The 26,352-nt window shown below is 40.1% G+C and overlaps 3 protein-coding genes across 6 annotated transcripts in view; 1 reads left to right on the top strand and 2 right to left on the bottom strand.

The window, feature by feature from the left end:
• The window catches only part of LOC137253737 (U6 snRNA phosphodiesterase 1), a 39,215-nt gene extending 30,297 nt beyond the window's left edge, over nucleotides 1-8,918 (bottom strand). For both annotated transcript variants that reach the window (XM_067791171.1, XM_067791163.1), the window contains exons 1-3: nucleotides 8,667-8,918; nucleotides 8,454-8,605; nucleotides 6,854-7,034 (exon numbers count right to left, since the gene is read on the bottom strand). In XM_067791171.1, coding sequence (XP_067647272.1) covers nucleotides 6,854-7,034; nucleotides 8,454-8,605; nucleotides 8,667-8,797 — 464 coding nt within the window. In that variant the 5' untranslated portion in view covers nucleotides 8,798-8,918. The remainder of the gene's footprint in view (nucleotides 1-6,853; nucleotides 7,035-8,453; nucleotides 8,606-8,666) is intronic.
• Nucleotides 8,919-10,448: 1,530 nt separating this feature from the next.
• Nucleotides 10,449-14,778, top strand: LOC137240928 (metaxin-1 homolog). 2 transcript variants are annotated; one of them, XR_010949877.1, is made up of 6 exons: nucleotides 10,449-10,692; nucleotides 10,882-11,028; nucleotides 11,984-12,259; nucleotides 12,332-12,727; nucleotides 12,803-12,940; nucleotides 14,520-14,778. XR_010949877.1 is itself a non-coding variant. In XM_067767970.1 (5 exons), exons 1-5 carry the CDS (start codon nucleotides 10,612-10,614, stop codon nucleotides 14,595-14,597), a joined length of 978 nt encoding a protein of 325 aa, XP_067624071.1. In that variant the 5' UTR covers nucleotides 10,451-10,611; the 3' UTR covers nucleotides 14,598-14,778. The 2 variants fall into 2 exon arrangements, 1 of the variants encoding a protein (XP_067624071.1); XM_067767970.1 differs by lacking the exon at nucleotides 12,803-12,940 and having other exon boundaries at nucleotides 10,451-10,692.
• A 339-nt stretch (nucleotides 14,779-15,117) lies between these two features.
• On the bottom strand, nucleotides 15,118-18,692 carry MBD-like (methyl-CpG-binding domain protein 2). Of its 2 annotated transcripts, XM_067767758.1 has the most exons (3): nucleotides 18,458-18,692; nucleotides 17,699-18,241; nucleotides 15,118-15,770 (listed from the first exon to the last, which is right to left on the bottom strand). In XM_067767758.1, the coding sequence occupies exons 1-3, from the start codon at nucleotides 18,583-18,585 to the stop codon at nucleotides 15,281-15,283; spliced, it is 1,161 nt and encodes a 386-aa protein (XP_067623859.1). In that variant the 5' UTR covers nucleotides 18,586-18,692; the 3' UTR covers nucleotides 15,118-15,280. The 2 variants fall into 2 exon arrangements, with proteins under 2 accessions (XP_067623859.1, XP_067623941.1); XM_067767840.1 differs by lacking the exon at nucleotides 17,699-18,241.
• Nucleotides 18,693-26,352: the final 7,660 nt, after the last annotated feature.

Genomic DNA, 26,352 nt, shown 5'->3' with positions numbered 1-26,352 from the left:
TCTCGAAGGCTGTCGAGTTTCCCTAAAATGTTGTACGTTGAGGCATGCTGGACCATGTTTTGGCCATATAATACAAAGTATGGAGAACACTGAATCGCCGTATGAAAATCACTTCTCAAAACTGATAAAATTTCGGGTATATGCTTATCCCAATTAGTGTGGTCAGGTTTATCCTTCAGGAAAATCCTAATCTTAGAAACAATTTCTCTATTGACGCGTTCGGATGCGTTCGCTTGGGGAGAATATAGCCCCGTCCTCACGTGCGTCACCCCGTAGTTTGCAAAAAATTGGTTCATTTCCTTCGAGATAAACTGTTTACCATTGTCACTGTGAATAAACTCAGGGACCCCTACAGCCGGAAAAATTTCTGAAGCGAAGTAATTTATAACGTTAACAGTGGTAGCTCTCTGCATGGGTTTTAGCCAAACGTATTTGGAAAAATGGTCTAGTACTATGAAAAGAAATTGATTTCGCCGCTTGGATCTCGGATACGGCCCTAGAAAGTCGCAATACAACCGCTGAAATGGCCTTTCGGATTCAAAGGTACTCCCTATAGGTGGTCTCGACTGCTGATTGGTGGGTTTTACCGTTTTGCAGGTGTCACAACGCTGGACGTAGTCCCTGACGTCCTTAGCCTGCTGCGGCCAGAAGTACTTCTGCCTAACACGCTCTAAGGTTTTCTGCCATCCGCCATGGTAACTCCGGTTAGCGTCATGTGCTAATCTCACTGCTTCCTCAGTCAACCCTTTTGGCAACCACAAACGCCACAGCGAGTCTTCTTCCCCTTCCAACCCCTTACGAAACTTAACTCTCTTGAAGATTACACCGTCCACAACTCGTAAATCCGGAAGTGACTCCTCGTTTTCGGTGACGGTCCGAATTAAGTCTAAATACTCATTGCTGGTAAATTCGGGAGAGACTAAGTCTATTTCTCCGGGTGTGGTAGTGAAAGTTAACTCGTCAACGTCAAAACGCGACAACGCGTCTGGTACTACATTCAGGGTGCCCTTACGATGTTCCATTCTAAAATCGTATCTTTGCAGTAGGAGTGACCATCTCGCCAATCTCCCGCTCAAGTCTTTTTGTGTCATCAACCACTTGAGACTGGAGTGGTCCGTAACAATCCGAAAAGGTAATCCTTCGACATAGGGTCGGAAACGCTTCACGCAAATTATGGCTGCGAGACATTCCAGCTCGGTTACTGTATAATTGCGTTGAGCATTATTCAGTTTTTTCGATACGAACGCGATTGGATGCTCAGCGCCCTCATCGTCGACCTGGAACAACACTCCGCCAACACCTATTTTGGAAGCGTCGCATTGTATTACGAATTCCCTTGAAAAGTCTGGTTGGGCCAAAACAGGGGCGGAACTCAAAGCTACTTTTAGCTTCTCGAAGGCCTCTACAGCTTCAGAGGTAAGCTTGAACGGGCCTGCTGACTTACGGAGACAGTCGGTCAAGGGACCTGCCAAGTCAGCAAAATTGGTAATAAACGTTCGGTACCAATTCGCCATGCCCACAAACCTACGCACTTGCCGAGGGGATTTAGGGATCGGGAAGTTTTGTATTGCTTCTACTTTTCCCGGATCCACTTTCAGACACCCGCTGCCTATCAAGTATCCTAAGTAGCGTATTTCCATCTGACAAAATTTACTTTTTTCTACGTTTATTGTCAGACCTGCGTCTTTCAAACATTTGGCCACATCCGCTAGCAATTCCAGGTGGTCTTCAAAATTGGTACTACACACCATCAGATCGTCCAGGTAGACAAAGACATTTTCTCGCAGACGCGAAGGAATTGCCTTGTCCATCAACCTACTCATAGTCTGCGGTCCATTGCACAGACCGAATGGCATCACCTTAAAGTGGTACAGAGGCCTCCCCGGAACTGCGAATGCTGTTTTTTCCTTTGAGGACTCTGTCAATTTGATCTGGAAGAACGCGTCTTTCAGATCAATGCCACTAATAAAATGCGTGTCCTTGAGTCTGCTCAATAAGCCGTTGATATGGGGTAGGGGGTACGAATCCTTCTTAGTCACCGCGTTGACCTTTCTCGAATCTATGCACAGCCTGACTTTGCCTGGTTTCCGGACCAGTACTACAGGACTACACCACGGGGAGTTGGATTCCTCTATAACTCCTAACTGTAGTAACCTGTCTAGTTCTCTAAAAGCTTCGGCTTGCCTCGGCGGCGAAAGAGGGAAATGTTTGCTTTTTATGGGTACAGCATCACCGGTGTCGATGTGATGCTCCACTAATTTAGTTTGCCCTAGGCCTAACTTCTCGTACGAAGGAAACGTCTCGATGACTTTTCGCAATCCTGATTTCTGTTCTGGTGACAATTCATGGAGGTTAAGTTCCTCTTCCTTTTCAAGCCTAGTCTCTAAACACTCTACGCTCGGGAATATTTCGGGAGCTAACGCGAATGCTCTCCAAAAATCTACCCCGAAGTATGCTTCTTGGAGCAATGAGGGAACAAGGTAAAAACGAATAATCTTTGTGAGATTTTTAAAAGTGACCGGCAGAGATACTGAGCCTAAAATTTTTTGTTTGTTGCCGCCTGCGGTATATACGAACGCATGTAAGGGCTGATATTCGAAGCCGTTATCCTTTAGGAATTCTACTCCATTTTTCCCTAAGATGGAGACGTTGGCTCCCGAGTCTAACAACCCTACAAGAAAACTATTTTTAATTCTAGCCTTTACTAAAGGCCTTTCGTCCTCTGTAAGCGTTAACGTGGTGGCTTGCAACAGTCTACGCTCCTGTACTCTCCGGTGGTATCTCTTCCTACACTTCAAAATATTGTCCGATACCGGATATTGGTCAAAAATGGTATGTCTCAATTGTTCATACCTATCCTCCCTTTCTTTTAGGGTTGGGAAAAGTTGCGTTTGGCACGCGACATCCCTATGCTGGCGTCGCAGAATTTTGATTTGCTCGCCCATCGTGAAAGAGGACGTTCGACTCTCGGCTTCAGAACTGTCTGTACTGTCAGGGTAAGTTATTATTACTTTGGAGGGCTCTTCTGCCAGGGTACTACAGCACCTCGGAAGCTCACCACCTCCATGCAGAGATTCGCCCTCTGGGTCAGCGCACGGGACGACGCCTCGAGCACTGGCTGATGTGGGGGCTATGAAGCCGAACGAGGTTCCCCCGCCTTCTCGCTCGGGTACTGGTTTCCCTGCCTGCGATGGTCCCTAGGGCATTTGGGGGTGAATACACCCTTATACCCACATTTAAAACAAAAAGGACTTTTTATGGGTTCCTCACAATATATATAGGAGTGCCCCATTCCTTGGCAATTCCAGCATTGGATTCCCGAGTAGTCCGGTCTTCTGCTGCGTCTATATTCCAGCGCCTCTATCTGCGGATCTATCTCGCCGTCCTCACCTTCCATCTTCATGTCCGGGGTTGTCACGCGTGCCTCGCTTACATGCCGTCCTGGGTAAATGGCTCCCAACAGCTTGCTCTCTTTCAGCACTTGTTCACCTCTGCGTGCTACATCGCGTAGATCATGGAGGTTCCTCACGTCCGCATTAAAAAGCATTAGCTTAAGGCTACTGTTGACGTTCCTTTTTATTATGTCAATCAGTAGAAGCTCTGACATTGGCTCCCTTAAGCGCGCGTTCAAGGAGATTATGTCCGCGTGAAACACGTCATAACACTCACTTGCCTTTTGCTTCCGCATGGAGATCTCCATCATGATCTCGTGGTCCGTTTTCAAAGTGCCAAACTCTCTTTTTAACGAGTAGCACAAGAAGGCATAAGTCGCATTTGGGTTTTGTTTGGTAAACAGCCAGTACCATTCTTCGGCTCGTCCAGAAAGGAACAAGTGGAAACTGGCCATTATTTGTTCGTCCGGGCATTGTGTGCGCTCACACAAAGTGTTCAGTTTAAACAGAAAATCGGCTACGCTGCCATTGCCGTCGAACGCGATTTTCCACTCCTGCGGTTTTACGGTGATGCTGCTTGGAGTCGGGTACATTGGTGGTACTCCCGATGGCAATGGGTTACGGTCCATCCTACTCGCGTTCCTGTGTTGCTGGTGCGCTTGCTGCGTGGATTCGAGAGCGGCGTTGAGCTGGGCCATGTTGGATCTAATTGAGCCCATCTCTCTCCGCATTTCCTCCTGCGAAGCCTGAAACAGTTGGTGTAGCACGTCCACCCACGAGCCTGCACGGTTGGCTTCGTCCTGCGTTCCTAAGGTCCGATCGCTTGTAGCGTCTCCGAAATTTCCTATGTCCTGGTTTGGGGGTAAGGCACCAGCTCCTTCGGGTGCGTAGATCGCCGCATTGGGCATTAGCCCCGAGATATCGTGCACGTTCACATGACTGGTGCTTACGGGTATGTCTATTTTGTCGCGCGGGTCGTTCAGGTCCGAGCCTATGTTAAACAGCGCGGGATCTCCGCGATGTCCCCCTACTGGGGTGTGCACCACCAAGGGACGCTTGGCCTTGGGGAAAGCCCCCCTATTATTGCTACCCCGATTCGGGTTTCCCCTGTAATTCCCCGCGCTCCCGAACGGTGTGTTCCGGCCCTGATGCCCGAATGGCTGGTCGCGCGACATGTTCAGGGGGAAAAAAAAATTTTTGGTCAAGCAAAACTTATGCCCGTACGGCGCTTAGAAAAAAAAATTATATGGAGGAAAAAAAAAAATAAAAATTTGAGCGCGAATAATTACTGCAAAAAAAAAATCGCAAAAAAAAAAAAAATTTTCAGTTAAATATGTGTCCTAATACTCATGGGAATGCTGACATCCCCCTCCGAAGGCACTCGGGATACAGGCAAAACTAAAAAATGAAAAAAAAAAAATTACATAAACTCATTCATACATGTCCCTAGTGCTCCCAACCGCAGTGCGAGGGGGTCTTAAGGCCCCCTCCGGGACTGGTTGGGGTCACTAGGGTCACTCCAGGCCCACACGGGTCGGTCTCAACACGCCCAGCCGCAACGCAGGGGCAGTCTCCAGGGGGCTTGCCCCTGGGACTGGTTGGGGGTGTTGAGGCCTCCCGTCCATCCTCGCTGGACACCCCTCCTGCCTCCGCCGCAATGGGTGGAGCGGTTTCGGAACCGCTCCCCCAGTCTGGCGGGACAGGAAGGAGTGCCACTCTGAATCCCAGCTCAACCCGTCACAGTCCAGGTGGTATTCGAATCTACCACCTGGGACGTGGGATGAGCTGGGGTTCTTCCAACTCACACACTCTCACACAAGACAACACAAAATTCGGCATATAACTAAAAAAACTACTTTACAAAAAAAAACTTTTTAAAATTTACTAATAAGAGAAAAAAAAAACCCAATTAGCGGACATATATTTTCCAATGCCGACTGCAGACAACTTTCCGGGAAAACAAAAAAAAACCCCAATTACAAAAAAAAATAAAGTGCGTGCAGCACTGCCTCACTGGGTGAAATCAAAAAAATCCGGAGGACTGACGTGAAGTCCCGTGACCCCTTCGGCCACTGCCCCCGATGACCAGCCCGGACAACCTGATCCGTCCAACCATCCCACCGCAACGTAGGTGGCAGCTTCTGTGGCTGCTCACTCGGACTGGTGGGATGGTCAACCTCACAGGTTGACCCGACTGACCCCCGCGGCCAGCGCCTTAGGTGCCACGTTGGGCGCCATCTGTTATGGCGCCCTCAGCAACAGTCAACGATGATCATTCTGGACAACTTGATCCGTCCAACCATCCCACCGCAACGCAGGTGGCTGCTCCTGCGGCTGCACACCTCGGACTGATGGGATGGTCAACTTCACAAGTTGACCAAAACGACCAGCGCGACAGCGCCTCGGGCACCAAATCGCGTTGGGCGCCATCTGTTATGGAATCGCATCTATGATGGAAGCAGTAAGGAAGGCGGTCGGCATGATATGTTGGTGCACAGTGGCTAGTCATTGTCGGCTGGGGCGGGTCCTTGCCAACCTTACTGTTCCTGCGCCATAAACAGAAAAATGTTCCTATCATGCCTATCAAAACTAGCAGCTGTCAAATTCAAAAAACCTGGCAGAAGCGCAGAGACCGACTCAAAACGCTTATAAATTCAAAAGAAAACAACATCCGGCCGAACCGAATGTTAACGGTCTGTCCGTGACATCCGGTTCGGCCGGATGTTGTTTTCTTTTGAATTTATAAGCGTTTTGAGTCGGTCTCTGCGCTTCTGCCAGGTTTTTTGAATTTGACAGCTGCTAGTTTTGATAGGCATGATAGGAACATTTTTCTGTTTATGGCGCAGGAACAGTAAGGTTGGCAAGGACCCGCCCCAGCCGACAATGACTAGCCACTGTGCACCAACATATCATGCCGACCGCCTTCCTTACTGCTTCCATCATAGATGCGATTCCATAACATAATACACAACAAAGTTAAAACTTTTTTGCAGCAAGATAGTCAGAATTTAAAACAATACGCTTTATGCGTAAAAAAACTGTTCACTTGTTCTTAAGCACATTGACACAACCAAAAATAGTACTCATTAGTTGATACAGCGCATTGCATCGTTTGCACAATGGATGCAGTGAACATCAAAACTGGCATAACGGTAATTTTCCAGTTAAAGAAGAAAAAAGTGACAACGAAATTTAAGGGGCAGTTAGAGATGTGTACTGTGAATTGGTTTAAGGGAAAAAACGATTTTGAAACATTTTAAGTTATGACTCTTTTGTAGTTAGTGTGCGATATATTGAGAAAACGACCTAAGAACTATTTTCAAAGGCGAACTGAGCAGAGAGCTACGTATTTTTATTAAATACTGTTTTCTTTTCGGTCGAGGAACTTTTGGCGCACTTTCGGTGTATAAAAACACCGAGTGTCGGTCGTTCGCTACTAATATTTCCAAATATTTAGTTACCTGTCTCGAAGTTCTAGCGCATTTTTCAGCGATTCCACAAACGAATCGATGAGATGATATTGCAATACAACTGTACGACTAAGACTTATGTGTAAATCTTTGATAGTGTGTAAATCGTTTACAAGATTAGCTAATACTTGCTGACAGACTTCCTGCAGATCTTCCAATTGTTCGGATCTTACTAAAATAAAGGATGTTCGAAATTAATAATTCAAGGGATTTAAGGGATTGGTAATCTTAATTCATAACTTCCGAAACCCAATTGTCAACCTCACCTACGCGAGGCGAATCCTGTTACAAAAGTCGAGGCTCTGGCGAACCCAAGTTCCTCATGGAGCCTGGGGGGGGGGGGGGGGGGGGGGGGGGGGGGTGTGATGGCCTAAAAGGTTCAATAGGGTCAGTACCGAGATGGTCGGGATAGTACCTTAATGGTATTTGTTACCAAGACGGCAAGGACCATCATCATAGATAACACTCCCCAAAACCTTCGGCGAGTGTCCCTATCGCTACAACAAAATGTTCAAAATTATCAAAATGTCACAAAAAGTCAAAGTTAGACGAATCAGCAAGATGGAGTACGGTTAGGTTATAGTAGCTGCCGGGAGTGTGTAGTCTCATCAAATTGTTAGCAAGACAGCGTAGCAAACGCAGGTATTCAGATCCGACAGAAGCACATTTCACAACCTCCGGCTTGTGCTTTACGGCTGCAGCTAAAACATCCACAAGGCATGAAACTCCTTTCGTCGGAACAGAGACCGTCTTATGTTTGATATTCCATAGTGATACCGGTAACATGAGGTAAGACTGGCTGCCACGGTGATAAAGCAAGTAGTTTTTATTTGCCTCCTAACCAAGGTTTTTATTCACTCTTAATATTAAGGCAATTTTCTCAATCAAGCAACTGTCTGGTAACAATTGCAACCTCGTAAGTAAAATAATTTTCCATATTGATTTGCACAATGAACGAGGGTTGTTGTTGTTGTTGTAGCGATAAGGTTGATCCCCGAAGGCTTTGGGGAGTGTTATCGATGTGATGGTCCTTTGCCGGATACAGATCCGGTACGCTCCGGTAACACAGCACCATTAAGGTGCTAGCCCGACCATAACGGGAACGATTTATATGGCCACATTAAACCTTCAGGCCATCCCTCCCTCCCCACCCCCCAAGTTCCATGACAACAAACTAAGTTGCCTTGAAGAGGAATGACCGGCGCCACTTGTTGGACGGCCGAAAACCGCTAAATCGGCTAAACAGCAAATGAGTAAGATAGGGTACTTAGATTTGACTATCATGTTGACGAAAAGAAATATTTCAAATCAGAGGCTTATTAACGATACATTGGCCATTCGGCCTACGAGGATGAGAAAATGGGAATGCTTCGTTAGAGAAATATTATGATTTTACATTAGACTTCTAATTAGTTCATTAATGTATCACTAATCGGAAACAAGGTTAGAGAACTAGGTTAAAATTCGATTGCGATGACTTTTCTTTAAGCGTTAGTGCCTTTGATTGGGGCGAAACATTGAACAATAAACATTTCAAGTCTAGCCTAAGTAACAATAATCTTGTATTTAATGCATATTCACAATTTATTACCTGCAATGTATACATATGTCGCCCAATTGCCACGCTCATGTTTAAAGCTTCGTATTCGTCCAGCATGTTCAGCTGGATTGTCATGATGTTCGTTTATAGTGGTGGAAGTTGCACGCTCTGTTCCTAATAATGAAAGAGCGCCAGGTAAGCTTCTGGAAGGGGAATTTTCTGTTATTGAGAAAAATTGCATCTTATTTAATATATAAAGCTTGCCCTTTCTTTGTAATCTTTGGCAATGGTTCGCCAAGATTGTTTGCCAACGAGGTTCTATTTTCAGGACAGTCAATTTCATCAATAGTCTCGTCAGACGAGCAGCTGCTGTCGTAATTTACCAATGCCATCATTTGTATTGGCACCAAAGACAATCTTTGAATGGTTCAATCAGAGAAGGTCGAATTCGATTTTCTTTTAACTTTTTTGATACTTTTTTTATACCCGCGGTTTGCTTTGTTTACGAAAAAGTAACATAACAAAACACGAAACCAAAACAAACAATGCATACCAAATGTGTAAAGCCCAAAATAGATTTGCAGCGGCACTGTCAAAGCGTCACATAGGCAACACAACAGTTATGAAAAATCTTTCTGTTCCTCCATTTCCATACCTACCTGTCAAATAATAGCTGACAGAGAGAACGGAGATTGTTAATACTGATGTCAAGACGCGTCTCTTGACACCTCTCTCGATATTTTTCGTAGCGTATTAGCAGTCGACCCCTCAACTAGACTATTACCGCGGAAAACAAAAAATTTTAACTCGTTCAAAAAATATTACCGCAAAATGACCCGCGGGTCCCACCGAAACCGGGGTGGGATACAAAGTATTTTTGCACCTTTCTGCATTGGCGGCCTTCGGCCGCGCTTATAAACAATTACCCTGGGTGGGCCCAACACCGGTTTGGAGACCAAAACTATATCCGCGCAACATTTATGCTCACAATTTTTTTTGTGGGTACACAACATTACAACAACCACATGAAAATCGCCAACTTCAACTGCAAATATCTCCTGACAGAGATAAAAATTTTCTCTTCCGAATTCGGATTATTATTGTCGGGGTCAATACGCGTCTTTTGACACGTCACTCGATATGTTTGGTAGCGTATTACCAGTCGAACCCTCAATTAGACCTTTTATATAAGCGCGGCCGAAGGTCACCGATGCAGAAAGGCGTTCTGCGCAAAAATACTATGGATCCCACGCCCGGTTTCGGAGCGCTCCGCTGCCGTTTTTCGGTTTTTTTGGATATCTTTTGACAAAAATAAAATTTTGAATTTCCGCTTTCGGATTCGTGGCCCTGGGATCAAAACGCGTCGTTTGACACTTCTCCCGGCGAGTTTTAGCAGTTGTGAGCTGAAGTAAAGAATTACCAAATGAATATTAATATTTTTAAAATCAAGTTAATTTAGAAAATATGAGAGCAGTCCCCTGCAAACATTTTTGAAAAATACTACTGATTTAAGTAATCGAACTGTCATCACGGCTCAATTGAGTCATGATACCGGTTTTTTACTATTGTAAACGTTTTTTTCAAACATTCGCCACTTGTATGAATTACCAATATTCTTTATTTTGGCAACCAGTATTAATTCATACAAGGGGCGAATGTTTGATAAAAACGTTCACAATAGTAAACAGCCTCGATCACCTGGTCTATCGCTGTTCGATTACTAAAATCATTTGCTCAATAGTGTTTTTCAAACATTTTTGTAGCCGACACTAGATTTTACAAATTAAAGGCAATATGTAGTCTGACTTTCTGTATACACAATTAAAAGAAAAGGTGACTTGAAACACAAATTGGCGATTCATGTAACTTCAATTTAATAACGGCGAGCAAACAACAAACCTTTCTTCCATTCGCGACAGCCATTCTGCCTGTCAGCTATTATTTGACAGCTAGGTATGGCAATGGAGGAATAGAAAGATATTTCATTTGTAGGAATTCACAATGCTGGCATCCCTGTTTTCCGTCTTCCTTTTGATACAATCATGGCGGAATCATATCGTTCTGCCATGGATACAATCAGCTGATTTCTCATTTGCCTTAGCAAAATTGTTTTTACTCATTTGCGTAAAACTACGACTTTTGTGTCAGTGCTATTTATTTAATATATTTTCAGTTGTAAATGCATTTCAAATTAAAAGTAATTTGAAAAATGCATTTAGGTGGAGTGCTGTACGTATATAAAGGCGAATGGGGTCTGCCGTCCATCGATTTTGATTGCATGCGAGCGCTGGTAAGAAAAAACTACAACGGTGGTGTATTCAACCATTCAGGGAAAAGTTGCATCACAGTCTTTTTGAGTTTTAATTTAACCGGTGTAGTTGTTATAAATCAAGGCTTGGTTTGTTTTATAACACAAATATACATGAAAAAATAAATAAATATTTTGTAATTCAATGATAAAATTGTTATTATATTGTAGTGCTTAGTTAAATTTACGCGATGTCCATTACAAATCGACACAAATGCAAATCCGATGCGTTCGAGCACCGGGAAATTACCATATGTACAAATTGGCAATAAAAGATTCTGTGGCTATAGAGAAATCAAAAACCTGCTGGATAAAGAGGTGAGTGAAAAATATGTGGTAAATATGCACATAATATGAAGAGGACCAGTAAACGTAGAATTTACGTAAATATATTTATAAATAACAACATAGCAAAACTGCGGCCAATTCGAAAAGGAAAGAGTAAAATGTGGGGTGAATGAACTTTGGTGCTATTTACCGGCTGGCCATAAATAAAAATAAGCGCGGCAAGAAGAATGGTCTAGTAACTTCAAATTAATTAAAAGAAACAGAGTGCTAGAGAAGAATATACATATATTAATTAGCACTACTCTTAGTGGAAAATATGCCACTGCAAAGATACGCATCCTAAGGTATTGGACACAGATACAAGAGCTTGCGATATTTGGTACCTTCAGTAAATATATGTACTCACTGAAAGAATCTAGAGGCATGTCAATCCCCCAGCGGGTAAGGGGGCTTAGAAACATACCTGCGGCAGGTATGCGTGTCGTAAGAGGCGACTAAAACACCAAATTGATTCAAGAGGTTGTGTAGCGCAACCCTTTCAAGGCGTTGCCAGCACAATTTACACTCTTCCAATCCAATTGTCAACCTAACATACCCGTGGCGAATCCTGTTTCTCTATCAGCCATTGCTGTTCCCGAGATTGTCGGGCTTGGTACCGGAACGTACCGGATCTGCATCCGGCAAAGGATCATCAACATCTATAACACTCCCCAAGGCCTTCGGGGAGTGTCCTTATCGCCACAACAACAACAACAACAACAATTGGTCGTTACTGCGCTCACGACTGATAAGTTGAGGACTAAATTTTTTAACCTCTTTTTTTTGAACTTGTGTTTATTGAATTAGCCTTAAAACCGGAACTACGCGTATTGTGTGTTGCACCGTTACAACTTAATGGAAATCTACTAGTTTTTATTCGTGTTTTCTTGGTCCACTCAATTTATATTTAATTTATCCTCTTTTTAACTAATTGCATTTATTTTAGGGCTACCCAATAGATGGTTCTTTAGAAGCAAATCATAAACTCCTCTCAACCGCATACACCAACTGGGTTTTCACTAATCTACATCCATACTATTATTATTTTATGTATGGCGAACCAAATAATTTTGATACTACACGCAGTCTTTATGCTAAGCGTACATTGTTTCCATTTAACTTCTTCTATCCAAGCAGTTATCAGCGTGAAGCGTGTGATATTCTTATAGTGATGGGCGGTTTTGATCCGCGTGATAAACTTGAAAATCATGAGGCTGAATATGTATGTGGTATTTTGTCTACTTCTTTAAATTTATTGTAAAACAAACTTTTTAATACGTATTGTTTTTTATAGCTCGTTGCAAATGCCAAAAAGTGTGTTAATCTTCTATCGAAAAAATTGGGAAAGAAAGTATGGTTTTTTGGTAATTTCTTCAGTGAATTTGATGCCATCGTATATTCCTATCTAGCGGTGCTTTTTCAAGCTACACTGCCAAATAATCCACTACAAAATCACATAAAAGGCTGCCGAAATTTAGTGTATTTTATAAATCGCATAACAAAAGACATTTTCAAAAATGAAGCTTTCAATTCGAGTAAAGCCATAAGAAGTCAATCGTCCAACGATCCTATGCTAACGGCTACGGAGCGCCATTTTGTGGAGTCTGAGAAGAAAACAAAAATATTGGCAACAGTTGGCGCCGTGGTTGCAATGGGAACTTTTGCTGCATGGCGTGGAATTTACAAACAGGTAAGTTATTGATTATTTTTATTTTTTCTTTTTTTTTTATTTTATCTGGCTACTAATTGAAATCATAAATTCTAGTCACTACAAACGTTTAATACAACGCCAGAATTTGAACCATTTTAAAATAATGTTTTACGTCCATTGCATGCAAATCTCACTTAATCTATCTTCAAAACAAAGAAGAAAAGAACACCAGAAAATTTATTATATATTAAGGTAAAATATAGTGTATTTGAATGTTAGTCGTAAAGCCAGAACTCTTTAAATTTCTTAGACACCCTCATGTTGAATAAATATAATTGAACCCAGATGCATTATAAGAAAAAATGGCTAGTATGTACGCACCTGAAAGAACTTGGTACATACTCCTATCTACCTACCTACAGATCTAAGCTAAAAATAAGTTTGAAGACTTTACTTTCGCTCCGACCAAATAATTAAATCAGATCTTTAATCAACCCCAATGTGCATTGGTAATAGATGATATAAATTTCTGTCTTCTAGGTCTTTGTGGGGGTTAAATGGGGTTACACTGAAATGACAGTCCTTGATCTTTGTTCTTGTTGTTGTTATAGCGACACTCCCCGAAGGTTTTGGGGACCCCAGCGGGTTAGGAGGTCAGAATATTCCCGCGTTAGGTATGCCTGTCGTAAGAGGCGACTAAAATACCATATTCAAGGGGCTATGTAGCGCAACCCTTCAGGTTGCCAGCGCAATATATAGCTTCTCCAAACCCAATTGTCAACCTCACCTATCCGCGGCGAATCCTGTTTCACTAACAGACGAGGCTCTGGCGATAATGGTGATGTGGTACCGGATCTGTATCCGGCAAAGGCCCATTACATCGATAGCATTCCCCAAAGCCTTCGGGGAGCAACCTTATCGCTACAACAACAACAACAAGGTTTTGGGGAGTGTTATCGATGATGATGGTCCTTTGCCGGATGTAGATCCGGTAACAAGTACCGTTAATGTACAAGCCCAACCATCGCGGGAACGTTTCAATATGACCACAATGAACTTTATAGGCCATACCGCCCCACCCTCTAGTTCCATGGAGCTTGGAGTCGCCAGAACCTCGGCTGCTAAAGAAACAGTATTCGCCACGGGTAGGTCAGGTTGACAATTGGGTTGGATAAGCTATAAATTGCGCTGACAACCCTTTGATATGGTTGCGCTACACAAACCATTGAATAATTTGTGTATTTATGTCGCCTCTTACCTTCTAGGTCTTTCCCAAGTGAAAACGTCAATTTCTATGTCTTCTAGGTAGGTTGTATTCTGCTTAGATTAACTTTGGGATATAAATCCTAAATTAGCATTCATAATTATATTCCCCCGAACAGTCAACCCCTTCAAAGGGTTGCGCTACACAACCTCTTCAATCATTTGGATATTTTACTCAGTCCTTACGAAAGGACACGGGTGTATTCTAAGCCTCCTAACCTTAGGTTGCATTCTGCTTAGATTAACTTTGGGATACAAATCCTAAGTTAGCATTCATAATAATATTTTCCGCGAGCAGTCTATTGCCAAAATCGTATTTTTGACTCGATTTGTTTAAAAATTGGAAAGGGTAGAGACACCGAATGAAATGGGGAAGAGACAATGTGAACAATTTAAGCACCTTAAATTTTCTAGAAGTTATGTAGGTAAATAAAAGTACGAGCAGAACCTCTGAAAGACCTGCCAGTTATTCTATAACGAGCCACTATGTGCTTTAAATTGTTAGTTTAGATTTTTTAAAAAGCAATTTCAAACGCTTTTACAGTTAAGAAATATATCTTTGTTACAGTTTTCAAATTCAAGACCTTATTACAATGATATGGAATATGATGACGACGAATCTTTGGAGGATGATGACATGGACTAACTCCACACTCGAGATATAAGCAAACGGGCTTTTCTTTCAGAAAATTTATACTTGCATGCAACTACCGGGAAATTACATATTGTATGTAGAAGTATCGGACTAGCACCAGCAATTGTTTTATCATTAAAAAAAATGTGTGTGTTAAAAACTTAAAAAAAATAAAAAATACTTTTTTAAGTGATTCGTTTTGGGGTGTTGATTTTCCGACAGGGTGGGTAATTAAGCTCTAACGGTGTCAAAAGAGCTCGTTTTAATGGGCAAGTGGAATCAAAACGTTCTAAATAAAGACTCATACAAAATTTTCAAATATGACGTAGCAATGCAGTGTTATCGAATAAGAGTTTCAACGTCTTTCTAAGCTGATAACTCAAACTACTTTTCAGCTTAAGTGTTGAAGATTTGTGTGCGGATTTTCCTGATTTAGTAATTTGTAATGTATTAATTCAAAGTCAAAACCAGGCGCGAGCCCAATATCTTCGCGCTGTCCTATTTCAAGCACGCTGAAATAAAATGAAAGATGTTCTTGTAAAAAGTATCATTTAGAGGCTACGATTATTATTGTTTAAACATAATTCGAACACATAGTCATCTTAAAATAAATCAAATAATATATTCCCATGACATAATAATAAAACTATTCTAGTTTATAACTATATAAAAATGATTTACATATCTTTTTAATCTTATATTTTGAGTGCATCCTGTAACTTTTTTCTAGCTGCAGTAACACGATCCTCTTGTCGCCGAATATCGTCATCTGAAATTAGTACGGCCTGCATAAGCGGCTGCTCTGGATTTAAAAATGCCGTTGCATTCTTATTCATTTCAGTCTTTGTAGAAGCCTGGCCCATCACCGGCACATTGAGCACATGCAAAGCAGTAGCTAATGATTGCAGCACAGTTTGTTCAGTTACATTTGGTCCAATTGAGCGTATACTTTTAGGCAGAACAATATCCTCTAACTCTTCACCAGTAGGATGACAAGCACGCAAACCTTCCAACCGTTTTTCCCAGAACATTTGTTTCGGTTTATCCTGACCACTTGTCTGTTTTGTGTTTTCATTACGCACTTTTGTATGCTCATGATTGCGCACAACTGTTACGGGTTGTTTAAAAATTGATGCAGTTTGTCGTATAGGCGGCACCAAAGAGGCGTCTGTTCGTGGCGTTCGGCTATAGCAATTAATGTAATATAGAGTTAATAAAAGGATTTTTTTCAAACTGTTAATATTTTAAAGAGCTTTAACACATAGCATGTTCGTTTCTTAGTTATAACATGCAAGTAAGACAAGCACAACAGCAAGAACATTAAGTATTGAAATCAAAATTAAAATATATTATGCCGAATCGCTGCAGAGACAAAAACTCAAGAGTAAAGACGTGCGTCAAGTATTCAACTGTATGTCAATATGTGTATATACGCCAATTTGTTTTAAATATTTTTATTAATTTTGGGTTTTTGTGAGATTTCGCGCAAGTTTGTGTAAACTTGCTTATTTCGCTTCATATTTAACAGAACGAAAGTCGACAGCATGCAACAATAAGATATAGGCTTTGTTTCATAATTATGAAGTCGTCAATAGTTTTTGTAGATCTCTTATGAATAAAACACCACAAGGAAATCAATTTAAATAGGACCAGCAAGAAATTAACACAAATAAAATGTTAACCATCTAGAAGACTTTGTCTGAGCACAATTTTGTGCCTTTGAGTAATGTGACTTTGTAGGCGAAGTTTGAGACATTCATTGAATATCACCTAAAAATAGGTACAAGGAATTTTCTGTAGCAACAGAAAAGCCAATTCCGTTTTGACAGCCCTTGTCCGGCTATGAACGTAGCATCTGGCAAAGGCATAACATAGATAGTAAGTGCAGAATGCTTCCAGATCTGTGCGACTGCTGTGATCACTCGAATCACTCCATATCAGTACACCAAAAGATATTCGGTATTAACAATGCCACAGTGAAAGGATTTTCTGTTAGAAGGTTTGCTGTCGTTTGTTAAAGGGTTTAGTACACTGAACACTCGAATATACGGTTAGTCTTTTGTGGAGTTACTCTACGTCCCGACATCTCTAAGTATATTTAAGGAATAATCTAGATGATGGCTGCGAAAGACCTGTCTAGCCTAACGCGACCTGAGATCCGTTAAGATCTGAAGAAGTGTGGCATAGTTAGGTCCAATATGTCGTGTGGTTTAAGGCCGTCTTTTCGTTGTTGGTTTGCTGCGAAGCTCGTGGCTTTTATTGTTTTAACGATACAGCCACTTTTCGAAAGTTTTAGAGAGTGTTTCCACTCTTTATGGTCCTTTGCCGGATATAGATCCGGTATGTTCCGGAAACTAGTGTCAGAAAAGTACACTAGCCCGACCATCTCGGGAACGATTTGATGTGACCAAGTTGAACCTTCTAGGTCAGAAGTGGTGTCTACATAGTTACTTAAATCAGGGTTGATGTTGAGTGCTGCTTAGATCAGATTGTCTCGCGGAGGTGCTTTGGTTTGCTAGGTGTCGATTATATCTTCCGTTGTTCCCGGAGAGTGTATTCTTTATGTTATTTTTATTCAAAAAAATATATATGTAAATTTATTATAAACTTCTTTTCTTTCACTAAACTACTAGACACTAGGTCCTAAAAATTGATTTCCTTACTATGAACTGTAGTTTAAAATAACAATAAAGAAATGTTTTGACCGACCTTTTAATTATGACACTGGCTATCTGCATAATAAACATGAAACATTATTTTTAATTCATTCGGACTCTATTATAACGAACTCGTTGGGATTAATAGAGTACTTTGTTATAAAGGCGTTTTTCAATGTTTTCAAAGTTTAATATTACTCCGTATGGATATTTTTTAAAGTTTTGAAGCTTGTCTATATTTTCTAATCAATTTGTAATTTTTATTCATGGTACAGCTATAACATTGGCACCGTCTTAAACCAGCTTATTTACAGATATCTTTGCTAAAAGTTTGTTCGTTATAGCAGAGTCAGACTTCAGGTATTTAACAAGAAAATTTCAACACGGTAATATTGGTTTAATTGTTTATGGTAAAATAAAAACTAAATCAAAGTAAAGCTTGGCAAACCGCTCTACCTGAACTCTAATTGCTGACGTAAATTTGCTGTTGTTGTTGTTGCAGCAGCACCAGCACCAGGTGAGCTCGTTGGTGCACAACTGCTCATATTGACATTTGCTTGTATGCCCACCATCTGGTGGTGGTGGGTCTGTGATGGATTCTGATTTTGTATTTGGGATGGGGATTGTGATTTATATTTGCGCTTTAATGCGTTTGTTGACGTACTTGATGTGGTTGCAAACGACGTTGGCGATTGTAGTATGTTGGCATTCGTAGTGGTAGGTAATTGTGCATTACTATTTGGAGAGGAACAAACGGAAAGGGATGAATTACCGCCAACGCTACTGCATTGTGGAGGTGGTGGCGGCATTGATGTGCAATCATTTCCAACAACACCGGTGCCATTGCTAGTTAAGCTGCTACAGCGGAATAGTGAAATCGAAGGTGGTGGCAAGTGACGCACAAATTTGCCGCTATGAAAATCGAATGCACCAATATCAATAGCATCGCCAAGGTAACGTGCCAATTGTGGTTTACTTTCGATTTTTTTACCAGTAGGACTGATTGTCATTATTTTGTTCAAAGGATGAAAAGGTAATGGTGGGGATTAGCCGAATTCGTGCACGATTTATTATTAGGAATTGTTAGTATTTGAAGACGTAGTAAGACGATATGTGCATTGCATAGGTGAATATGAATTAATGTATAGGGCGAAATAGATAATTTAGAGTATATTTTACAAAATGTATAACAAATCTTACACCGTTCAAACTTACCTATAATAGTAAACATCGACTTTACCAGCTGATATTCCAGATTTGCGTAGCACCTCTTCCCGCTGCCAACCTTTTGGTAGTGCATTGCAATCTACACGTTTCCTTTCGATTGTTATGCTGGAATTCATTGTATTTACTGGTTTTTGACTGAAATTTTGTGGCCTGAAAAACTTAAGTCGATGAAAATGTTTCCGAAATGTCAAACTTTTTTGTGCTCTCAAAAAAAATATACAGAGAGAAAACTTAGTGAAAGTAGCTGCAATTTAGCACAGGGTGAGTAGTATTATTTATGTATCCACATGGCACCTAGCTCCTGTCATAAATAGTGCGTGACACAAGGCCAATTAATGGCGACTTATAACCATAAAAATATAACCAAATAAAACAGCTGATCGAACCACATATCACACACAGAAGATTGCGCATTCACGAGTTCAAAATTGATTCGTTCTGCGCATCTCCGTGACACTTGAGTGTTTGAGCGAATGAAAGAAAGAGAAAAAACAAGAGCTAAAGGGAAATGACGTAAAAATTGCCCATAAAAAACAGTTGATCTTTTGTTTACATACGCAATGCGCAATCTTCTGTTTTTATTTGTCATCGAAACTACCTTATGGATGCCAATGTAATCGATTAATGGTGCCATACCATAACGCTAATGCCATAACCATATCATCGCCAACCAATTGGTTTTTCACCATATCCATAACCTAAAAATATTTGAGCAGGCGAATTTAATAACTTTTTGTAGATTTTATATTGTTTTGGATACGTTATGACTAAGTGACTTATTTTTTGTGGAATATGTTTGTAATTTTTTGCGTTTTCTTCATTTTTATGAAAGTTTCACAATTTTTAGGTTAAGGCACCATTACTCAAACTGTGACTATGTGTGCAAGAACAAACTAAATGTTGTTTACAACAACATTGCTAGATATGTGTATGGGTTGAAAAGACTTGATCACGTATCACATCATGTTGAAAGGTTGCTAAACATTATTTTTCTGCATTCATCAAGATCGGTGCTTCTTCTTACGCACATTAGATACCGCACGCTAACCTCTGAACGCCAATTCTTTATTACTGTAATACGTTTTTGGAACTCCCTACCTACAAGTCCCCGACTCTTAAGTAATGCTCTGCACTTCAAAAAAGAGCTAACATCAAACTGGATCTCAACTTGTTGTTGTTAAAATGTTAATTTCTAACTCCCTTTTCCCTTCTGTGTGTCTTCTTTCTTTATTTGGTAAATACTATCTATCTATAATCAACCAAATGTTATGATCATCACTACTGCTGTTTTTTAATATTTATTAATTACTTTTCTTTAGTTTTAAGATTTATATCTAAAAATAAATAAATATTTAATTATTATCTGTTATATTTAATTTAATTAACTTAATTTATTATTATAAATGTTCAATTTCATGACTAGCACTGTTAAATAATTTGTCAAAATTTTTGTGCTAGGAACAAATTTTCAAATAAAATACAAAAAAAAAAATACAAAACGATAACGTTGGAGATGGTTATGGATATGGTATGGTTATGACTATGGCCTTAGGGTTAAAAGGGTAATTAAATTTCATTAACCCTAACATCATAGTCGTAACCATATCAATATCCATAACCATTGTTTACTATATAGTTTGGCAGCTTAAGTAGAGATTATGTTGCGAATAGAGTGGAAGGCAATGGACTAGGCAGTCGAATGTCATATAATGAAGGAATGGTATTCGGAGTTTTTTCAAAGTTAAAAAAAAAATGATAAAAGATTTAATATAAATAAAACTATTGATTTAATAACAACAAAAACGCCATTTATATTCTGTATACATAAATTTGTAAGGATTATCTCACTTTAAAATTTGAATTAAATAATCAAAATTTTTTTTTTGAAACTTAGTCGAGAACTGTGCGTGTGAATGTGCGAATTTTCACCGATCAGTTGTTAGTTGCGCTACTTGGTAAAATTTACAATGTCCATAACCATCTCCAATGTAATCGATTAATGGTGCCTTAACCAAATATCGTGAAAATTTCATAAAAATGAATAAAACACAAAAAATTACAAACATATTCCACAAAACATAATTCTCTTAGTCATAACGTATCCAAAACAATGAATAAAACCTTCAAAAAGTTATTAAATTCACCAGCTCAAATATTTTTAGGTTATGGATATGGTGAGAAACCAAAAGGAGAGGTAAATATGCGGAATTTCTACAAACACATGAAATATAAAAACGGAGAGGATGCACACGCATATCTAAAACACCACAGCAAACAAAAAGAGAAACTAACAAAACAGACAGCTACACTAAAATTCCTATTGGAATGTAGGAAGTTCGACATACTACCACAGCATCTGACGGACTTAACAAAAAGAACACAGATACAAACCACATCACAAAATATAAAGCAACAAATAGAGAAAGCGAAAAAACAGTTCCAGAAAAAAATACTGAACATAGAAATCACACAAACGAATATTAATATAAAATCTATACAGGATCAAATTCTATATGCTGAACAACAACTAAAGCGCAACGTCAGTGAAAATGATTTCAACTCCGTCATGCACACTCAGAACATGTTAAGCCAGAGAGTGGCGAACGATTTAAAAAAGACACAAACATCGAAGCTCGAGAGATTGAAACAAATACAATTGCAATACTTAGGTATATGTATGAACAACAATTGTTTTATCTACAAAACTGACATTCAATTTCCGGAGGACGTTAAATGGTTGCTCTCTCTTGGTAAGAAATTTACACTACCAACTACTAACACCACCTTTATACCGCTAAAGATCATAACTGAAATTGAGCAAGTCATACCACAAATTGAGGATGAGAGAACGAAAGAAATGGAGAGATGTCGCCTAATGCGGCAGTTACTCACGAACGTACGTACCAAAAACGTGTCAGCTGACACGATCTATCTTATGAGTGTGCAATGTAAACGAAAACTCACCGACGTGCAACGCCCGTACGTACGTAGCCCGGAACGTAGAAATCAAAACAATTTTGATTTTTTCCGTAAGAACGTGTCAGCTGATCGCTCTCTCACTAGACAGAGTTGCCTAGTAAACTTTTGCGCGCTAATTTTTGACCGTTTGCAATTTTATGCAAAAACACCTAATTAAAGTTTGAAAAATTGTGAAAATAATTCGAAATAATTATGTAAAAGTGCTGATTATAATTATGTAATCTATTTATACTTATTTAATATGTATTCCGGCCTTTTACAATATCAAAAATTAAATTGGAAAAAGTTGATGTTTCCATAAGCATACATGCAAAATGGTCAATGGCAACAGTGCTTATCTGTAAACAATACACACACAAATATGTTATGTACATGTACACAGACGCACACATTGATTCCTACGGGCTTGAGAGTTCGGTCAAACGTGCTTCGTACGACAAACCTCCTTACGTACGGCACACGTCGGTGGGTAACTGCCGCATAAGCAGCAGAATAAATCAATACAGACGTAACATAAAGCACAACCCAGTAGACAAATTTATAGTCGCAACGTTCAATAAAACAAAAAACTTTTTAAAACAACACAAAAATGATATTATCATAACGGATTCCGACAAAGGAAACAAAACACTGGTCATGTACAAAGCTGATTACAGGGAGAAAATGAATAAGTTGCTTGGAGACAAAAGCACTTATAGAGTAGCCCGAAGTGACCCAAATAACAAGCTACAGAAACAGAACAACAACATCGTCGACGAACTCTACCAAAGCAAACTAATTAACTTTAAAGACAAACAGCAACTTACATGCACAGCACCTAATGCGCCACGACTTTACGGCTTACCGAAAACTCATAAGCCGGATCTACCTTTACGTCCAATAGCATCCTCGGTCAATGTTCCTTGCTATGGTTTGTCCAAATTTGTTGGAAAATTGCTGAACGACTTAATTTCGGACGAGTACAATATAAAAAACTCTTTTAGACTCAAAGATAAGTTGGAGAAGATTGAAATATGCGAAGACGACTTATTGGCATCTTTCGATGTGGTGTCATTATTCACTAACATACCCACATATCTTGCTATCAAAATCATAATGAGTAAGTTTCATCAGGTCCAAATAAACATACCGAGAAATAAGTTTCTGGAAATACTGAACTTCTGTCTGAAGGACAACAACTATTTCATGTACGATAACAAAACTTATACGCAAAGCTTTGGAATGCCCATGGGCAACCCCCTATCTCCGACAATAGCGGACGTAATCATGGACGATTTACTCGATGCCACCATTTTACAATTAAAGAAACTCCACAACATAAATATAAAGTTTATAGTAAAATATGTAGACGACATTTTTGCTATTGTAAAACAAAGAGACGTTGAGGTTATTCTGAACACTTTCAACCAGTATCATAACAAATTACAGTTTACTATGGAAAAAGAAGAAAACCAAAAGATCCCGTTTTTGGATGTCCTTATACACAGAAACAACAATGAAATTTTTCTCAATTGGTACTCGAAACCTATAGCGTCAGGCAGAATAATAAATTTTCTCTCAGCCCAGTCGAAAAAATACAAAATCAATACAGCTAAAAATATGATAAATAAAGTTTTAACCCTTAGCCATGAAGAGCATAGAAGAGCTAAACAAAAACTTAAAAGAACACAAACAAGACATATCTCTGGCGTACAAATCAAATTGCTCACTCTCAACTGCATACACCAAAACCAAAAGCAAAATAGAATCACAACATAGAAACAATGTGATATACGAAATTAAATGCAACGGAGGAGAGAACAACGACTGCAACAAAATATACATTGGAACAACAAAAAGACCACTAGGAGTGCGATTACAAGAACACGAATCGGATATAAGAAGAAACAAAAGCGGTACAGCTCTTGCGCAACATATACTGACACATGCGCATACAGCTGATATACAAAACGTCAGAATTTTAGACACAGAGAAAAGAGAGAGAACAAGATATACACTGGGGAGCCTACATATTTTGAAAAACAGAGAAAAAACAATGAACAAAAAGGAAGATAGCGACGAAATCGCGGCAGCATATTTGTTATGTTTATGATAACAAATCAGTCTGACAAATGTACCTGACATTGATGGTACAGATAAATTATGTGATGTGACTCAAATTTAAAAAAATTGCTGTTATTGTTTAATGTTTTTATATTATACATTTTTTCAAACTTTTCAATGTAAGTGACACTTATACATGTTTTTTATGATATTGTCTCTTATGTATTATCTTTGTTTGTGTCTTATAAAATAAAGATCCTGCCCTTGAGGATAGCAAGGAGATTGGCGAAACGTAGGGAGTTAAGTGGAGAAAAAGTGTATCTTTTTTTCTTGCACTAGCGCATATCAGACCGTATCAGCTTATTAAAAAAAAAAATAACATTAATTACAAAAACCAATTGGCTATGGTATGGTTATGGCGTTAGCGTTATGGTATGGCACCTTTAAGCTGGAGACATTGGAGCTGTATCGGTAACCGTATCGGTAACCTTTTAACAGCTGATTCGACCAACCTTATGAGAATGACTCCGGCTTTAATCGATTACATTGATTTCGATAAGGTAGGTTCGATCAGCTGTTTTATCTGGTTATTGTTTTATGGTTATACCATTAATTGGCCCTTAAGGAAGTTTAATTGGCCCTTGCGGCCGCACCAAAATCAACCTTTTCATATATGTAGATGAGTTCTACCATAGTGTACCTATACAAGTGTGTTCACTAAGCGATAAACGTCAAAACTACAAACAGTCTCGCTCACCTGATGGAAATCTCAGGTCTAGAGTCGCGTTTTTGGCCTCAACGACAACATTTTTGACTACCAATCGTATCGACTTTTTCAATTTTTCAATCATTCGGCGCACTCGGTAATGGTATCCATTTTGAATTCGCTGTCATTCCGAATCCAGCGAGTACCTGTTAGAATGCTTGACAGCTAAGTCAACACACTTGTACTTGTACACTATGTTTGACAGAAGGCATGGTTCAATTATGTACAGGTTGGCTCATCTCATCAGCTGATTTTATTTATGTCATTGCATGGTCGAAGGGATTGTCAAAAGGAGATGGCAAACTCATAATGAAACCAACACATTGGCAACATTTTACTTACACATACAAAAACTGCTAAGTTTTACGTTTCCATTCCATACCATTCGCACCAACACCAATACACAGATTTTGACTATTTGAACAGACATATTTTGTTGCTTTACAGATGAGCCAACCTGTATATAGTTGAACCATGACAGAAGGTAACCGGTACGGGTAACCGGCAAGCCAGTTACCGTGTTGTTGTTGTTGTTGCATATGTTTTGGTTAGCGATAACGAAAACATACCTAATGAAATAACTTCAAAGGAGAATTAAACAAGGGGTGCCACAGGGTGGTGTCCTATCCCCACTTTTGGTTAATTTCTACATATCTAAGCTACCTTCACCACCGGAAGGAGTCACAATCGTTTCCTACGCCGATGACTGCACAATAATGGCCACAGGCCCAGGCCCAAAGATCGATGAGCTATGCAATAAAATAAACGGCTACCTCCCTGATCTCTCCAGTTTTTTCGCCTCGCGAAACCTGGCATTATCACCGACTAAATCTTCCGCGACCTTATTTACAACATGGACGTCCCAAATGTCGACCATTTTGAACATCCACGCCGATGGCACTACGCTACCGACTGTTCTACACACCCAAAATCTTGGGTGTGACGTTTGGTCAGGATCTACATTTTGGTGAGCACGCAGCCGCAATTGTTCCGAGAATTCAGAGCAGCAACAAAATCCTCAAATCCCTCGCTGGCAGTACCTGGGAAAAAGATAAAGAAACGCTCATGACTACATACAAAGCAATTAGCCAGCCGATTACGTGCTACGCGTCACCCATATGGTCGCCAAGCCTAAAAATTACCCACTGGACTCAGAATTGCCACGGGCTGTCTTCTTATGTCCCCAGAACACCATCTGCATACTGAGGCGAGAATACTCCCCATCAGGGAGAGAAATGAGATGCTGACCAAACAGTTCCTGTTGAATACCCAGAAACCTGAGCATCCCAACAGACATCTGATTGATGAACCAGCACCGCCTAGGGGCTTAAGGAGTCATCTCCGTAAGCATTTTGAGGAAATACGGCACCTGAGAATCCAGCCTTATGAAGCGAAAAACACAAGCAGGTCCTTGGTGAACTCCACAAACAGGCGTCGGACCTTTATGTCAGGAATTGCCCGGTGAATCCAGTACTCAAAGAAAAGTACCCAAAACTTGTGGAAGAGGAATGCATACTCCCCAGGGAAACGCGTGTCACTCTTGCTCAACTTCGTTCTGGATACTGTAACAAGTTAAACTCTTACCTATCCAGAATCAACCCCGACATACAAAATGTATGCCCCGCTTGCAATGTGTCCCCACATGACACCAACCATTCTTTAATTGTAATGTGGAACCAACGCCTCTGACACCTCACGAGTACCTGTCTTGTAGGGATATAATGAAGGAATGGTGTTCGGAGTTTTTTCAAAGTTAAAAAAAAAATGATAAAAGCTTTAATATAAATAACAAGTAAGGAAGGTTAAGTTCGGGTGTAACCGAACATTACATACTCAGTTGAGAGCTATGGTGACAACATATGGGAAAATAACCATGTAGGAAAATGAACCGAGGGAAACCCTGGAATGTGTTTGTATGACATGTGTATCAAATGAAAGGCATTAAAGAGTATTTTATAAAGGAGTGGGCCATAGTTCTATAGGTGGACGCCATTTAGGGATATCGCCATAAAGGTGGATCAGGGTTGACTCTAGAATTTGTTTGTACAATATGGGTATCAAATGAAAGGTGTTAAAGAGTATTTTATGAGGGAGT

This window comes from Eurosta solidaginis, chromosome 1 (genome assembly GCF_040869045.1).
Source record: "Eurosta solidaginis isolate ZX-2024a chromosome 1, ASM4086904v1, whole genome shotgun sequence".
NCBI classification, from domain to species: domain Eukaryota; kingdom Metazoa; phylum Arthropoda; class Insecta; order Diptera; family Tephritidae; genus Eurosta; species Eurosta solidaginis.
This window is presented reverse-complemented; position numbering and strand designations above follow the sequence as displayed.

Coding starts and splice junctions, on each gene's coding strand:
- LOC137240928 (XM_067767970.1), top strand. CDS start 10,612: ATGCATTTAGGTGGAGTGCTGTACGTATATAAAGGCGAATGGGGTCTG. Junction 10,693..10,881: donor TTGATTGCATGCGAGCGCTG/GTAAGAAAAAAC, acceptor ATTATATTGTAG/TGCTTAGTTAAATTTACGCG. Junction 12,260..12,331: donor AAAATCATGAGGCTGAATAT/GTATGTGGTATT, acceptor TGTTTTTTATAG/CTCGTTGCAAATGCCAAAAA.
- MBD-like (XM_067767758.1), bottom strand. CDS start 18,585: ATGAATTCCAGCATAACAATCGAAAGGAAACGTGTAGATTGCAATGCA. Junction 18,242..18,457: donor GTCGATGTTTACTATTATAG/GTAAGTTTGAAC, acceptor AATGACAATCAG/TCCTACTGGTAAAAAAATCG. Junction 15,771..17,698: donor CGTCAGCAATTAGAGTTCAG/GTAGAGCGGTTT, acceptor TAATTGCTATAG/CCGAACGCCACGAACAGACG.